Raw genomic sequence first — 14,145 nt, 5'->3', positions numbered from 1 at the left:
ACTCAGTCGGAGCAGCCCATGTGCCCAGGTTGTGGGTTCCTCCTGGTGGGGGAGCCTAAGAGAGGCAGCCAGTCGATGTTTCTCTGCTCCATCCATGTTTCTCTCCCCTACAAAAGCAATGAAAAAAATATCCTCGGGTGAGGGTTTTTTAAAAAAAATCGGAAAGTCTGGCAGCAGTGGGCCTGAATTCCTGCAAAGTCCCTGGAAGCTGAATCGCTACTGTGCCCTTTAGACCAGAGTGGCGGCCGCGTTGGTGCCGTCCCCGCCAAGGTGCTACTGTCTACTTCCTCTTTTTTGAGGGGAGCAGTGGCTGCGGAAACAAACACTCCCCCAGTCTCGGGCTTCCGTCTCCCATCCTTCTCTCCCTCATGGTGATGCAGCGCCGGGCGCTCTAAACCCTCTGCTGGGCCTCAGCGTCTCAGCCTCCCGGAGCACAGCTGGCCAGAGCGAGGCACCGCCAGCAGGTCGGGAAAATACAGTCCTCCCCCCGAGGAGGCTCAGCAACTGATTGGGAACATCTCATGCGATTTCCAACGGCATTTGAATTTGTCTCTCTCCGGATGAGAAAACGTTGTGAGTAGTGATGAGAGGGGGCTTCTGAGGTGCCGATGCCCAGGCCACGGGAGCAACGGCAAAGTTCCACATGCACCAAACACACAGACATACGAACACACACCCGAGGACAGCCTGACTCTGGGAAGCGGGGCTTTGACATCTGCGTGCAGCTGAGTGGACAGAAGCTAACAGAGGAGGAGAAAGGGTCCCTCCTTTTGCTCCTGCCTGAATTTACTGCAGAGGGCAGGACTCTCTGTCACCCTGGAAACAGCCAACAAAGGCAGTGTGCAGCCATGAGGAACCCTTGTCTGCTCGAAGAGCGGTGGTGAGGGCTGCATAGTGGGGTGGGGTCCCCTGCCTCCGACCGCCCTGGGGCTCAGGGAGCATGCAGGTCGGCAGCTGCTCCCACTGGAAAAAACCCCCATGTGGCCTTTGATGGCCACTGCTGACTGCATAATACGTGCCCCCTTGTCCTCTGTACTCGGAGATAACAGGGCTGACAGCGAAGACTGTGCCCACAGCGTCTGAGCCTGCGACCTGCCTTGGGGACCGGGCAGTCTCTCTGCTGTCTAGCTTTTCTGCACAAACCTCAGGGCAGCTGTCCCTTGTTGCCCAGCCGGGGCCACTTCCACTGTCAATGAGCCGTCACCCCCTGGAGGTTTTGCCACTGTTCCCAAAGGTCCTCCATGTGCTGTAACCTGCCCACGGGTAGTCAGTCATCTCCTCTTTGCTTTTGATGCCAAGCTGTGTGAACACCGCAGCTCTGAGCTGGGTCACACGTACCGCCACGTCAGTGGGGAGACCTGATGGGATGTCTGGCGTCCTGCTGATCCTGCCCCTGCACTTCCAAAAGGTTCTCGGCCTTTCAACAGGGGCTTTGAGCTTCTTGGACTCCCCAGATGTTGTCGGGCAGACAAAACACAAGAAGGTGGGTCACGCCACGCACCTGAGGCCAGTCCCACGTGATGAGTCCCGAGTCGGAGCACACTACATCTGCATTTTGCTGGAGACAGCATCTAATTCTGCTCTAGAGTAAACATTATTGAGCTCAAAACTTTGTAATAAATTCCAGTCCTTTTGAATATTAAACGTCAGAGGGTTTAAATGCCTCTCCTTGAACAGGGGGGTGTCCGACCTGCAGCCCAGGATGGCTGTGAATACGGCCCAACAGAAAATCATAAATTTACTTAAAACATTATGAGATTTTTTGTGTGATTACGTGTCGCAGTGCATTTAATGTGCGGTCAGAGACAACTCTTCTTCTTCCTGTGTGGCCCAGAGATGCGGAAAGCTTGGACGCCCCTGGATAGAACGTGGTTTAACAGCAGTGATCACAGATCAAAGGAAACCTCCGCTTTGGTTGCAGCGTAGGCGCTTGTCATGTGACAGAGTCAGGTCATTGCTTCCTTTGTATAGAGTGGACTAGAACAGATAAGAGGCAGCAACCTGGACTAGTGAGCCCCACCCCCCGCAGATGCTTCGCCCTGGCAGGCATGAGTAATCGATCGTGGCAGGATTCTTACTGATCCTTGAATGACCCTCAGGATCCTTTTCGGTAAAGATTGCCGGGCAGCTGCCCCGCGTCATTGGAACTGACGCTGGGGTTGAAATCTGTGTGAATGTTGAGGTGCAGGCCCTCTACGGTCTATGGAGGTGACAGGTGAAGGTGCTTCGCAGAGCCTCCGTGTTGTACACGTGTAAGGGGTAGTTGTTGCCATTACATCCGCCGGTTCCAGAAGGCCAGTGCGGGTTGCATTCAGCACATGCAGGGTGAGGAGGGTGGTTTGCATCCCGTTGACGTGTTATTCTAATAACATATTCTAGTGCTCCTGGCCTTTGTAGAGCAAGCATGTCTAGGAGAGCGGTCTCCAAATACGGGGCCAGGCCCGCGTGGACTGCCTGGGAAGCTGGTCTGGGGCAGAAGCTTGGGATGCCCTGCAGCGACAGGGTCAGGCGCTGGGAAGGGGAACTTGGGGCTACTGGTGATAATTTGTACCCACAGGCAGTGCGGTCCTGAGACTTCTGGGCTATACAGTATCAGCGTGGTTTACACAGTTTATCTTTTAAGCAGAAGGAAGAGAATTTGGTTGTGCTCTATAATAACACCCTTAGTTATTTCCCGTTGTTAGGAAATGCGATAATTGCAATTAAGCCAAATTTCCAAAGGAATGAAACAACCTTGTATGATTTATGATATCTGCTTTGGAAAGCCTGCGGAAACGCACTGTACCCTTTGCTACTTTCTTAAACAGAGAAAACAGACGAACTTGAGTTGTTCCTTGGTGCCTCCAAGTCCTCAAGGGCGCTGACTTGGTGCCCTAGAATGGCGACGTGATCCTGGGGGCATTTGCAGGGCTATGCTCTCCTGAGATAAACTGCACCCAGACCACCACGCTCTCTGAATGTCAGGTCCACGTTTTTTCTCTCCCACTGTTACCAGGCTGTCGAGAGACACTTCTTGCTTCTCAAGAGGAGGCCGTTTCTAGGACTCTCCCCCATTATGCTTTTAATTTGATATGTAATCTGCTTTGGGTCTAGACGTCACATGACTCTTGTGAGAATGCTGCCTTAAAAAGGCAAAAAAAAAAAATTAGTTTCTAACTTCTGACAGAGGGTGGCAAAGTTTTGCCTAGTGACGAAGTCTTTAAGAGAGTTATTTTGTCTCTTTGGAGGAATTTTAAATTAACTTTGGTCTTACGCAGAATGCGGTGGTGTCTACAATTGAATAATGCAAACAACTTGGGGAGGCAATTGAAGATGTTGGGGCCTAGATGAAATGCAAACGTGAATTTTGTATGAAGAAATAAAACAAAACAGTTTTGTTAGAGTAACTTGCTTTCTTACAAGACACACCATTCACAGTGTCATTTAAATACTGACCCGTGCCTCACAGGCTGTGCTTCCCAGAAAAGAAGTTTCAGAGACTCCAGACTTGATAAATATCGAAAGTCTGTCGCTGTCCTGCCACTGCTTGTTTTCCTCTTGAAGACCAGCAGGCGTAGTAAAAACAGATTTCCTAAAATAAGCGTTTATCATACCCAGAGAAGACTGGAAGTCGCGCGTGAAGCGAGCAATGCCCCTTGATTGTGACAGGAAGGCTGCGTGTGTAATCTTTGCAGTGAATAAACATCCTCAATTTCTAGGATTATATCATCCAATTCCAGGAAAACATTACCATAATATGAAATAGATGAGAAAATAAATAGCCTTCAGAACTGCCTGGCAATGAGAAATGCGAGGTTTTCCCTCTCCCGACTTGGGGCAGCCTCGCTGCGTGAGGAAAGCCGATGGATTGTGGTCCTGGGTTCAGACCTCTGTGCTGCGTGACTTCGGGCAAGTTGCTGAGTTTCCCTGAACCTCAGTGCCTCTGCGAGCACGCTGTGGAAGGGATCCTTCCTCCCCAAGGGTGGCCTGATGTCTAAATGTGATGGTGTACATTTATGTCCCACCCTACACCCCCTCTGTTGGAAATGGCGGGGTTGCACCCACTGTGCACTGGTCCTCACCCCCCCCCCCCTCGCTGTGTCCTACCTGCACAGGGGCCCCCAGCCCCTCGGCCTGCAAGCCTTCTCCATCACCTGCCTCCCGCAGGCCCTGACACCCTCCCCACCTCCATTCTTGTCCTGAGCTGGGAGCCAGAGGCTTCTGCTGAGAGATCACCTGACCTACGCACACTTCCTAGAGTGTGCTTCACCTGCAGAGGTGAAGGCTCGATAGCCTACCACTTTGTTGAGGGAAGGAATTGCCATTTTTGTCTCAAGGAACATATCTGTGGAACTGGAGCGAAAGAACAGAGCCTTAGCTCCACGGGTCCCAGCTGGCTCTCTCCCTGTCCCTGCTCAAGTCGAGGATGTGTGTGGCTCTCATGTCCCTGGCTCCGGCACTGCCCCTCCATAGAAGACTGGTCCCTGGTGGGAGCTTCTGGGTGTGTCCCAGTGTCCCACCACCCTGCAAAAGCAGGCAGTCCCGAGAGAGCATGGCGATCCCCTTCACAGGGGAGGACCCTTGAGCACCGGAGGTTCGAGTCCCTTGCCTGATGTCAGACAGTGAGTGAGGGACCAAATGGGATCCGGCCGACATCCAGCTGATGCTGGGACTCACGTAACACCATACTTTGCTCCCTCCTCAATACATTGGATCGTTACCACGGCAACCCACATTTTATATTTAAATGAGATCACACATCCCTCTCCAAACTCTGACATTGCTTTGGGTTGGTGCAGCTGGCCCCTTTCCCCAAGCACAGAGGTCCCTGATTTGCCAGGTTGGTCCGAGTTCTCTCCCTCTCCTTTGTGCATTTAGCTGTATCACAGGAGCCTCGGTGTCCTATACAAAGTGTCACAAGATGGTGTCACAGACGGGGCTCATGTTGTTCATCGGGTGTGCCCTGGTGAGGGGCAGTTGTGTGTCCTGTTTGGTCGATGCCTGTGTTGTTCCGGGTGGTAAACATTTCGAATATCACCCCTGCTTCCAGGCCTTTGGCTCCTCGGGGGTCCACTGAGGCACGTTCCAGGGCTCCGAGCCGGAACTGGAACCTGCATCACGCTCGCCAAGCTCTAGTCACAGTTGCCTGTCCCCTTAAAAGACCAAGATGGATTGAGATGTGTGGTCAGTACCAGGACGAGTTAGGACAGTTTTTCTCCCAGAACTTCTAGACCTTCAAGTGACCAGACCTCTGCTCCTTCTGTGTCACTCTGCCAGCTGTGGCCGGACCCAGCTGAGCGTCAGTGGTGCACACAGCTTGGTCTCTGTCCTCGGGGCCCAGCCCACACAGTTGTAATGAGAGGGGAGGGGGCACCGCAGCCAGTTTGCATTTCTGGTTCAGTCACAACAGGGAGAAGCTTCTTTTCTATCAAAGTCTTCCACGCCTGTGTTGCTGATCTCTCTAGGTAGCGGAGCCAGGCTTTATTCTCTGCATTTCAAGGCAGGCTGCTAGCGGCGTCCAAATTCATAACTGTTACAGCTCTTCCATGGATTAGCGTTTGGTTATCATGTATTTTAGTACTCTTTTTAAAGTGGTGTTTTAATTAGATTACAACTTCAAGGTTTTTTTCTTTAAGATTTTATTTATTTTATTTATTTATTTATTTTAGACAGAGGGAGAGAGGGAGAGAAACATCAATGTATGGTTGCCTCTCACAGCCCCCCCCCAACCCCACTTGGGACCTGGCCCGTAACCCAGGCATGTGCCCTGACTGAGAATCGAACCAGTGACCCTTTGGTTTGCAGGCCCGCGCTCCATCCACTGAGCCACAGCAGCCAGGGCTCCCTTTGTTCTTTGCTCTATCACTGCTGTACGTTCACAGCAGAGGAAATGCTTGGGTATATAAACCAACTGGGCCTGCAGAAGGCCTTTTTTTTTTTTAACCCTTATTTGGAAAATTCCTTAAAAATATTTCTTTTCCTGATTTTGGAAGTCTAGTATCCTCAAAATATTTAAGTATTTCTTGGATGATAAAACACAGGAGAATGAATCTTCTTAACCTTAATTTCAATATAAAATATCACATTTCCTAGAATTTAAAATGCCATTGATTGTTAAGATGTACCATTATTTTACATATCATTAAAAATGTTTCCAGTTATGACATGACACTTTCTTATCACATCCCTTGGAAGGTGCATCTTGATTTCAAAGATATGAAAGTGTGGGAAAAAAACGTGTATCTTAGAGTTGATAAAATATAAAGTTATGGATGTAGACTTGGAAGATAAAAAGGTTGATTTACATGTGTGCTGATCCTAGGATGTTCCAAAACCAGGAGGAAATGCTCCGTCTAGAGCAACGCCAAATACACAGTAGGTGCCCGACGACAGCTCGTGAGAGAACCGGCCTTCTGACACGAGGTAGGACGGCCGCTGAAGTTTGGGGGGAGTGTGCAAGACGTCTGTTTTTGTACTGCTAAGCGTAGACTGTGTCCACACCATGTGCTGTAACACGAGGTGTAACAAGATAACAAAAAGCAAGGAGGATGATCTAGCCCAGCCCTTGCGTAGTTCAGTGAAAAAGACAAATGGCAGTAAAAAGAGTCTGACAAGGTGTAGATTTCAGGGTTGTCTTCAGAGAATAACTGTTGCAGCTGTGGGGACAGGTAGTAAAGGCAGTGGGAGCAGATCCAAGTGTGCCTATACGCGGTGTCAGGAAGAGGAGCCGGTGAAGAAAGCCATGACGCGGTCGGAGAAATGAGAAAAGGAAATGGGAGGGCAGTTTGTCAGTGAAGCCGTGTTGGAGAGAGGGCTTTCACAAGGGAGGAGTGGTCCCCGTTGTCCAATTGCTGACATGGGGCGAGCGGAGGAGTGAAGATGTGGCACTTAGGAGGTGACTTCCAATGAAGTCACTTCGGGAGCGTGATTGAGCAGATGTCAGACTGGAATGGGTGGATGAGTAAATGCAGAAAGAGTTTATCTAGAAAAAGCTCGAGAGAAAGGATAGGAAGAGGCAGGAAAAAAAGCAGGAAGGGCAGAAATGGAATCAATGAATACGGGGTGAGGGGGAGCAAATAGGCGCCCACACTCATGGAAACAAAGCAAAGGGTTGAATGGATGCAAGACAAAGATGGGGGGTGAGAGGTAGGCAGAGGCCCAGGCAGGGAGCACATCTAGGGGCCTAGGGAGGGAAGGCAGAGAGGATATAGGTTCAGTCCATCTTTGGTTCAAATCCCAGCTCTGTCCCTTACTCTTTGAGCTTGGACAAGTTACTTATCCTGTGCCCGTGAGATATTAAGAATGAATCCTCAGAAAGAAGACAGACACTCCAGAAGCTCTCCTACAGTAAATATGATACATTTCTCAGAGTTTTTTTTTTTTCCTTCTTCTTCTTTTGACTTTAATGTAGGCTGATGACATCAGTTGAAAGCATAATTCTAGGAAAGAATCTTGCAAGGGGACAAAATAATCTATTTCAAGTGCACGGCTTTCTGACAGTTTGGCTTTTAAGAGTATCGGAATTACAAATGGATTTCATCCTGCGTGCCAATGCTGATGAGATGCCAATGAGGCCCTGCAGCACCCCTCGGGGAGAGTCACATTTGAGCAAGAAAGAGTGTAGGTGCAGCATCAGAAAGGGCTGTGGATTCAAGAAGTTGGCCAGCAGCTTGGAAGGGATGGTAGTAAGGATACTTGTGAATTTGCTGACCCTGAACCCAAGGGAAAAATGGGCTGTGTATCCATCGGAGAGTTCTCTGTCAATGATATTGAGCTTTTTGATAAGTAATGACTTGGGAAGGTTTCACTGTGCATTCTCTGAGAAGTACAAATAGTCTACACTGTACATTGGCAGCAGACACATCAATTGCAGCAGTCAGTCAGTAGGTATGACATAGTTCTAGGAATGTTAGGATAGGTGACCAGGATATATCCATTAATTGAATGGGCGCCCTCTCCACCCACTCCAGGAAGAAGACCGTGGAAATACCTGAGGCAGGCTCAAAATCATTCCTGGAAAAGCTTCTGGGTTTCCTGTAAGACATGGAGGGAAAGGAGATGCAGATGCCAGTGCTGCACGTGTTGTGGTGAAAGGTAAGTGGGCCTCTTTGGATTTTGGAGGCAACACGTTCCTCCAACCCATTTACCAAGTGGCCCAAAGAGCTGCTAGTTTTGAATGATGCCCAGAAAAATAGAAGGCTCTGAAATACTATATTTTGCTGTGTATGATGCGCACCCACATTTCTGTGCACATTATACTTGGATGATCATACCCATGGCATGTAATCATTGTACCCATGTATGATGTGCATCCTTACTTTTCCCTCAAAAATTTGGACATAAAAATGGGCATTATACACGGCAAAATACCGGTCAGTCCAGAGTGCTGTGAGAACTGCTCCGCCCTTGGGCCATCTGGTTCAGCACACGGATGGTGCTTGAAGTGTCCCTGGCTGCTGGGGGTACTGCTAGGAGCCCTTGGCAGTCCTCACAGGTGAGTGGCAGCTCAGACCCTCAGGATGTTAGAGCCAAGCCCTGCATCCTCCAGGAACAACTGCTCTTCTTCTGAGAAATAGCTCTCACTCGGCCTGCTACTGGACGCTAACAGAGACTGCATACTTAACCATGGGACACCATGTTACCGTGGGACCTGGGCTTCCCAGCGTGAGCTGGGTGTTCACGGACCCCTGAGGAAGTCCACTACACTCTGTGAGAACTGCTTGAGCTGTCTAACTTCTACAGACAGGAATACGTGTGTGGGATAATGGTGGTAGGAACCTAATGTCGGATCTGGCTTTTGGAGTCAGACTGGAACTTACACCCCTGTCTCTCCCACTCGTCAGGCCTTCTGACCGCAGATCATGGGACTTCTCAGCCTCTATAATGGTGTGAGCCCATTCCTTATAACAGATCATATATATAAAATAAAAGTCATACATATCTTTGTATCTCCTGTTGTTTCTCTCCACTGGAGAATGCTAATAGAGCTAAGTCATATACAATCTCTATGTGTCCGTTTCCCCATCCTAGAAAATTGTCACACACAGTTTTCCTACACGCAGAGCTGTGAGGATGAAAAAAAAAGTTGATTCACATGAGTTGTTGAGGTCAAATCAGTGTCTTACACATTTTTGTATCCTTAGCACCTAGTGAAGTTTATGGCGGAATGCAGATGTTCGTAAATATTGGTTGAATGACCATCAATTTTTAAAATAATCCTAACATATATAAATGTATCATTCATTATTGTTATTTAACAAGTATTTATGGACACCTACTATGCCCAGACATTGTGCTAGGCTTTGGGCACGTATTTGGAAACATAAATATTTTCATTAAAAGGAAAATAAACCATTGATGCAGACTGTGTTAAACTATTTTTTCTCTCAGAACTATTCTTAAACAAAAATTCAATTCCATGAAAATTTCCTTTTATTGAAATGAAATAATAAAGAATGATATTAATTCACTTTTCTTTGTTTTTTAGGGTATTTAATTTATTTATTTTTAGAGAGAAAGGAAAGGAGGGGGAAAGAGAGGGAGAGACGCATTAATTGGTTGCCTTTTGTACGCCCCCAGCTGGGGACCTGGCCTGCAACCCAGGTGTGTGCCTTGACTGGGTCTCAAACCAGCCACCCTCTGGTTCGCAGGCTGGTGCTCAATCTACTGAGCCACAGCAGCCAGGGCATTAATTCATTCACTTCTCAACCAAAGAGCAAAACAAATAAACAGAAGATAGGAATTTAAGTAATAGGGTACTTGAATGCTTTTTCTTAGTGGAGATGATTTTAAATTTGTTGCCTTTAAAGCACAGGCATGTGCCTAACTTTGTTTTAAAGAGGTTGACTGATGATTCTGAGGCTTCCCCTATAGTAAGTAATGCTAGTAAATATAATTTAGGCCATATTTCCAGATTAATTGTAACATGATTAAATTTTGCATTACTTTATCTATGTGGTGGTTGGTGTAGCTTGAAATAATTAGATCACAGGGTGGCCCAATTATTTGCTGTAAACAGTCATGAACACACCCTAAGGCTTCATTACCGTGAATAAATCAACCCCACCCCAAATTCATTGGCTGTCACTCACAGTAGCTTTCTTTAACTATACGCTCACAGTGTAAGATGTTCCATGAGCAGACTAAGACTCATGATGAAAACTTCAGCGGTTAAAGCAACTGCTGACCATCTCTTAGAGATCAGTTTCTCTTCAGTGTAGAAGCTGCAATTCTACCCCCTGCAAGTTTTAAAAGTCATCTCTCTCTGCCAGACAATCTTGGGCTGATTTTTTAAAACTTTTCTTTGCTGACCATAGAATAGATTCTTTTTTTTGATCTGTGATCGTGTAACTACTGTGCTGTACACCTGAAAAGAATACAAAATGATATTGAACGTAAACTGTAATTAAAAAAAATAAAGATTAAAAAACTGGGAAAAAAATCTTAGGGCTTTAGTAGGGATTAATAAAATAATCACACCTGGGTCTTGTCCAGGAGAATTAACCATTCAAGTTACAGAAATCTTAGAACATTATGGCTAGTTACAAAGAAAGATATTTAAAATGCAAAGCGCCTATCATATTTACCCTGAGAAACGCAGCAACGATTCACGAAGCTATTGTTGATTTCGACATTATTTATTAGGTCATCAATTTCCACTTTACTGCTGGGTTTTAACTGAAGTTTCGAAGCGAAGAGAAGGGAAGGGGAGGAAGCCAGTCTATTCATGCGGTTCCGATTCGCGTCAGAGTCCGAGGACTGGCGGGAATGAGTGGGGTATGACGTCCAGGTCGCACGGAAGCCGCGGGTGTTACAAAGTGGAGCAGAGGGAATTTTGGCTAAATTAACACAGGACGCTCCTCCTGCCCTGGCCCTCGGGCCTACGGCCCTGGCAGAGCTAGAGGCGGGGACTGACCGGATTCAAATTTCGAGCGGGACGCTGGCGCGGGGCTCAGCAGGTGCCTCGGCCCGGCCCAGCGGCGGACGTTCCCGCCCCACCTGCTCACAGGGCCGGAAGTCACCTAGCGGGGACGCGGCCCCGCCTCGTGGCCGGTGTTTCAACCACGCGGAAAGCCTGAAAAAGTGTGCGCCCACGTGCAGCCACACCTCTCCACGCTTCAGGCCGCGGGGGACCCTATCCTTCCTTTAGAGTGCCCCTGGGCCCTGGGGGAACCCAAGCAAAACTGGGAAGGGAGCGAGGCAGAGTGGAAGAAGCGTTGCGCGAGGCACGGACGCTCTACTACCCCACTGCACAGGTTGCCCTGCAGGGGGGAGCCCCAGGAGGGAGCCCCAGGGAGGTCGCGCATGCGCCGACTGCACTTCAGGCGCGTGGAGAGAATCGCGCATGTGCAGAACCAAGACAGGGGGGGGGAAAAAAATGGAGCGCAGGGATGACTGGCAGGTTGAGGGCGCTTTAGCTACGGAGGAGCTGTCTTGGCCGAGAGGCGCGTGCGCAGAGCGCCCAAAGGGGTGGGGCTCCTCTGCGGGGTCGGCCTCGCGCGCCCCCTGTCGCGCGCCCAGGGACGGGAAGGCGCGTGAGGGGCGGGGAGGAGGAGGCGGTGTGGAGGGCGGGCGGGGGGAGGGGAGCCGGAGCGAGGGAGGGCTTATCGACCCGGCGATTTTGGTTAAAATATTCAAAATGGCGGACGGAGGAGCAGCGAGTCAAGATGAGAGTTCAGCCGCGGCGGCAGCAGCAGCAGGTAATCATTACGGCATTTTACATATTCATATTCATACTCGAGCCCGGCTCCCGCGGCCCCCCCGCGACTTAGCATAATTTATTAGTACTCAGGATTATTATAATTAACGGCGGGGAGCTGGGGGGCCGGAGAGCGCAGAGCCCCCGCCGGGCGCCGAGCGGAGGGGGAGAGAGGCTCCGAGCGGCCGGGCGGAGGGGCACCCGGGGCACCGGGGGCTGCGGCCCGGCCCGCTGGCTGCCCGGCCCGGCCTGCGCCGCCGCCGCCTCGCCGGCCAGAGCCCGAGCGGGTCCGCGGCCGAGGAGGACAATGAAGACGTTTTACATATTCATAGCGGCGGGCGGCCCGGCCGGGCGGGCGGGCGGGGGGGGCGTGGAGGACGGGGCGGCGGCGGCACAATGCCGGGAGGCGGCGGGCCCCGAGCGGACCGGGCGGCCGGACCCGAGCACGCGTGCCCCGGGGAGCGGCGCGGGCGGGGCGCGGCGGCGGGGGGCGTCCGCGGGGAGCGCCTGCTGCCGCCCTGGGCCCAGGGGGTCTAGCCCGGGGTCACGGCCTCGGCACCTCCTCGCACCCGCTCGTCCCCTTTGGGGCGGCGGGTCCCGAGATGGCCCGCGCTCGACGTACGCAGGGCGGCGGGTGGGCGCCACTTCATGCCCTCGGGGGGACCCTCGGAAGTCCCTGTCCGTAGGCATGTCCTCGGGCCGGCCGTCAGCAGCCCCGTGGGTCCCCGTCGGGCACAGTCCCTGGGGAGCGGGGTGGGAGGCGCCGGCGTGGTGTGGCCCCCGCAACCCTCCCTGACCGCACTGCCGAACTGGGGTCGGGCCCTGCGCCCCTAGGTCCCCAGAGCGCGGCGGTGAGGCCGGCCGGCCCCCGGCCCCTCGGCCTGACAAGTTGCTGATGTCCGGGTCTCCCTCCTGCGGGGAGTGAGGAGGCGGGGATCCCCTCCCGGGTCTGCGGCCGCGTCCTCTCGCCCGGGGGCTGGGTCCTCCCAGCTCTCCGCTCGCCGCTGCGCCGATCCTCTCATTTGAATAATGTCTAATTCGGGGAGGTTTATATTATTGAAATGGCCGCCTGGCTTTCCCCGCCTCTCATGTTTAGTAATTCAGACCTTTAATAACAGCCACTCACAGCCCAACGCCGTGTTTATATTTTACATTCGCCCCATGTGCTTTTGTGGTTCGATATGATTCTTTTTTTTTTTTTCCTTGGCAATCCACAGGGCTCTGAGATCAAACCCAGGCTGTGCCGAGAAGAGAAGGGGGAGCGAGGCCTGGCTCCTCCTGCAGTCGCCTAGGCCTCATGTTCTCTGCCGCCTGATTTATTTACTAATAACCAAAAGGACTCCCCCCACCCAATCCACGCGCACCCCCGCCCCTGCGGGCGCAGGCCACCCCCCTGGGGCCTCAGCAGCGTTACGGCAGCCTTGAGCTGAGCATCAACTCTGCCCTGTTCTGTTTTCTCTTTAAAAAGATTTTCCTATAGTTTGCAGTAATATTGGGCCTAAGGGGGGGGAGGGAAACTGTCCTATTCTCAGAGGCCAAGTGAAGCCTACTTGGGTTTCACTTGGTTTTGGTGATAGGTACCCCTCTCCCTGGGCCCCTCCCGCAGGTGAAGAGCTTGCACTCTGTGGAGGTGGGTCTGCAGGGTTTCCAAATGCAGTCTTTTTTCTTTTTCCAGAAGTTGTGGAATAGATAAGTATTTTAGAAATCCCAATTGACAGCACTTTTCAGAACTTTCTCAGGGCTGCTTGCCTTCTCAGCCTCTTCACTGAGATTTAAAACGGGCCTTATACTAATTTTGTGCCAGTCACAGTCGGGACCTGCACATTTTAATCGCGGCACTCCTGAAAGCAGCCCTGGGGTCTGCTTCCCCTGCGTGTTCGCGTCGTGGTTAAGTGGGTAAAAACGGAGGGACAAACAGGGACAGTGTGCACCCTGGTCTCGGAACTTGTTCCCCTCTCAGCACGCCGCCGCATCTCTGAGTTGTCAGCATTGCCTTTGTGTTCCAGGTAGACTTGGGGCAGTTGATCTATGAAAGGCAGATTGACTTGGGCCATGTAAGAACAATGATTTTGACTTTTGGCCTGTCCCTTGGTAAAGTTTTCTTTGAACCCTTTTATTTTGTATAGTCGTAGTGTGTTTTCAACATCATGGCGGTGTTGCTTCTGTGGTTTTTATTCCCGCTGGTAGAGGACAGTATCAAGCAGTATTGTTAAACCCTGATGTGTTAACCCCCTGAGACCCTGGTAAGGCACTTTATGGTCACTTGCTTCCTGCAGGTTTGGTGCGACGTTGGTCTTCAGTTTAATTTGTAACAAAATTCAAGGTTTTATGGGCCAGAAGCAAGCCAATTTCAGATAACCAGTTCTCACCATTTTTCTTCTTTAACCTCCAGTAGGCAGGCCCCAAATGTAGCTGGGAAAAATATGTAGCTTCCACGAGAATGTTTAGTTGAATGACTGCTTCCCAGA

At 50.8% G+C, this 14,145-nt stretch overlaps 1 protein-coding gene across 3 annotated transcripts in view; it reads left to right on the top strand.

Moving 5' to 3' along the window:
- Window positions 1-11,580: 11,580 nt before the first annotated feature.
- Window positions 11,581-14,145, top strand: part of POU2F1 (POU class 2 homeobox 1) — a 113,620-nt gene continuing 111,055 nt past the window's right edge. For all 3 annotated transcript variants that reach the window (XM_053914585.1, XM_053914586.1, XM_053914583.2), the window contains exon 1: window positions 11,581-11,678. In XM_053914585.1, the coding sequence (XP_053770560.1) occupies window positions 11,618-11,678 (61 nt within the window). In that variant the 5' untranslated portion in view covers window positions 11,581-11,617. The remainder of the gene's footprint in view (window positions 11,679-14,145) is intronic.

The sequence above is a fragment of the Desmodus rotundus genome, chromosome 12, assembly GCF_022682495.2.
Source record: "Desmodus rotundus isolate HL8 chromosome 12, HLdesRot8A.1, whole genome shotgun sequence".
NCBI lineage: Eukaryota > Metazoa > Chordata > Mammalia > Chiroptera > Phyllostomidae > Desmodus > Desmodus rotundus.
This window is presented reverse-complemented; position numbering and strand designations above follow the sequence as displayed.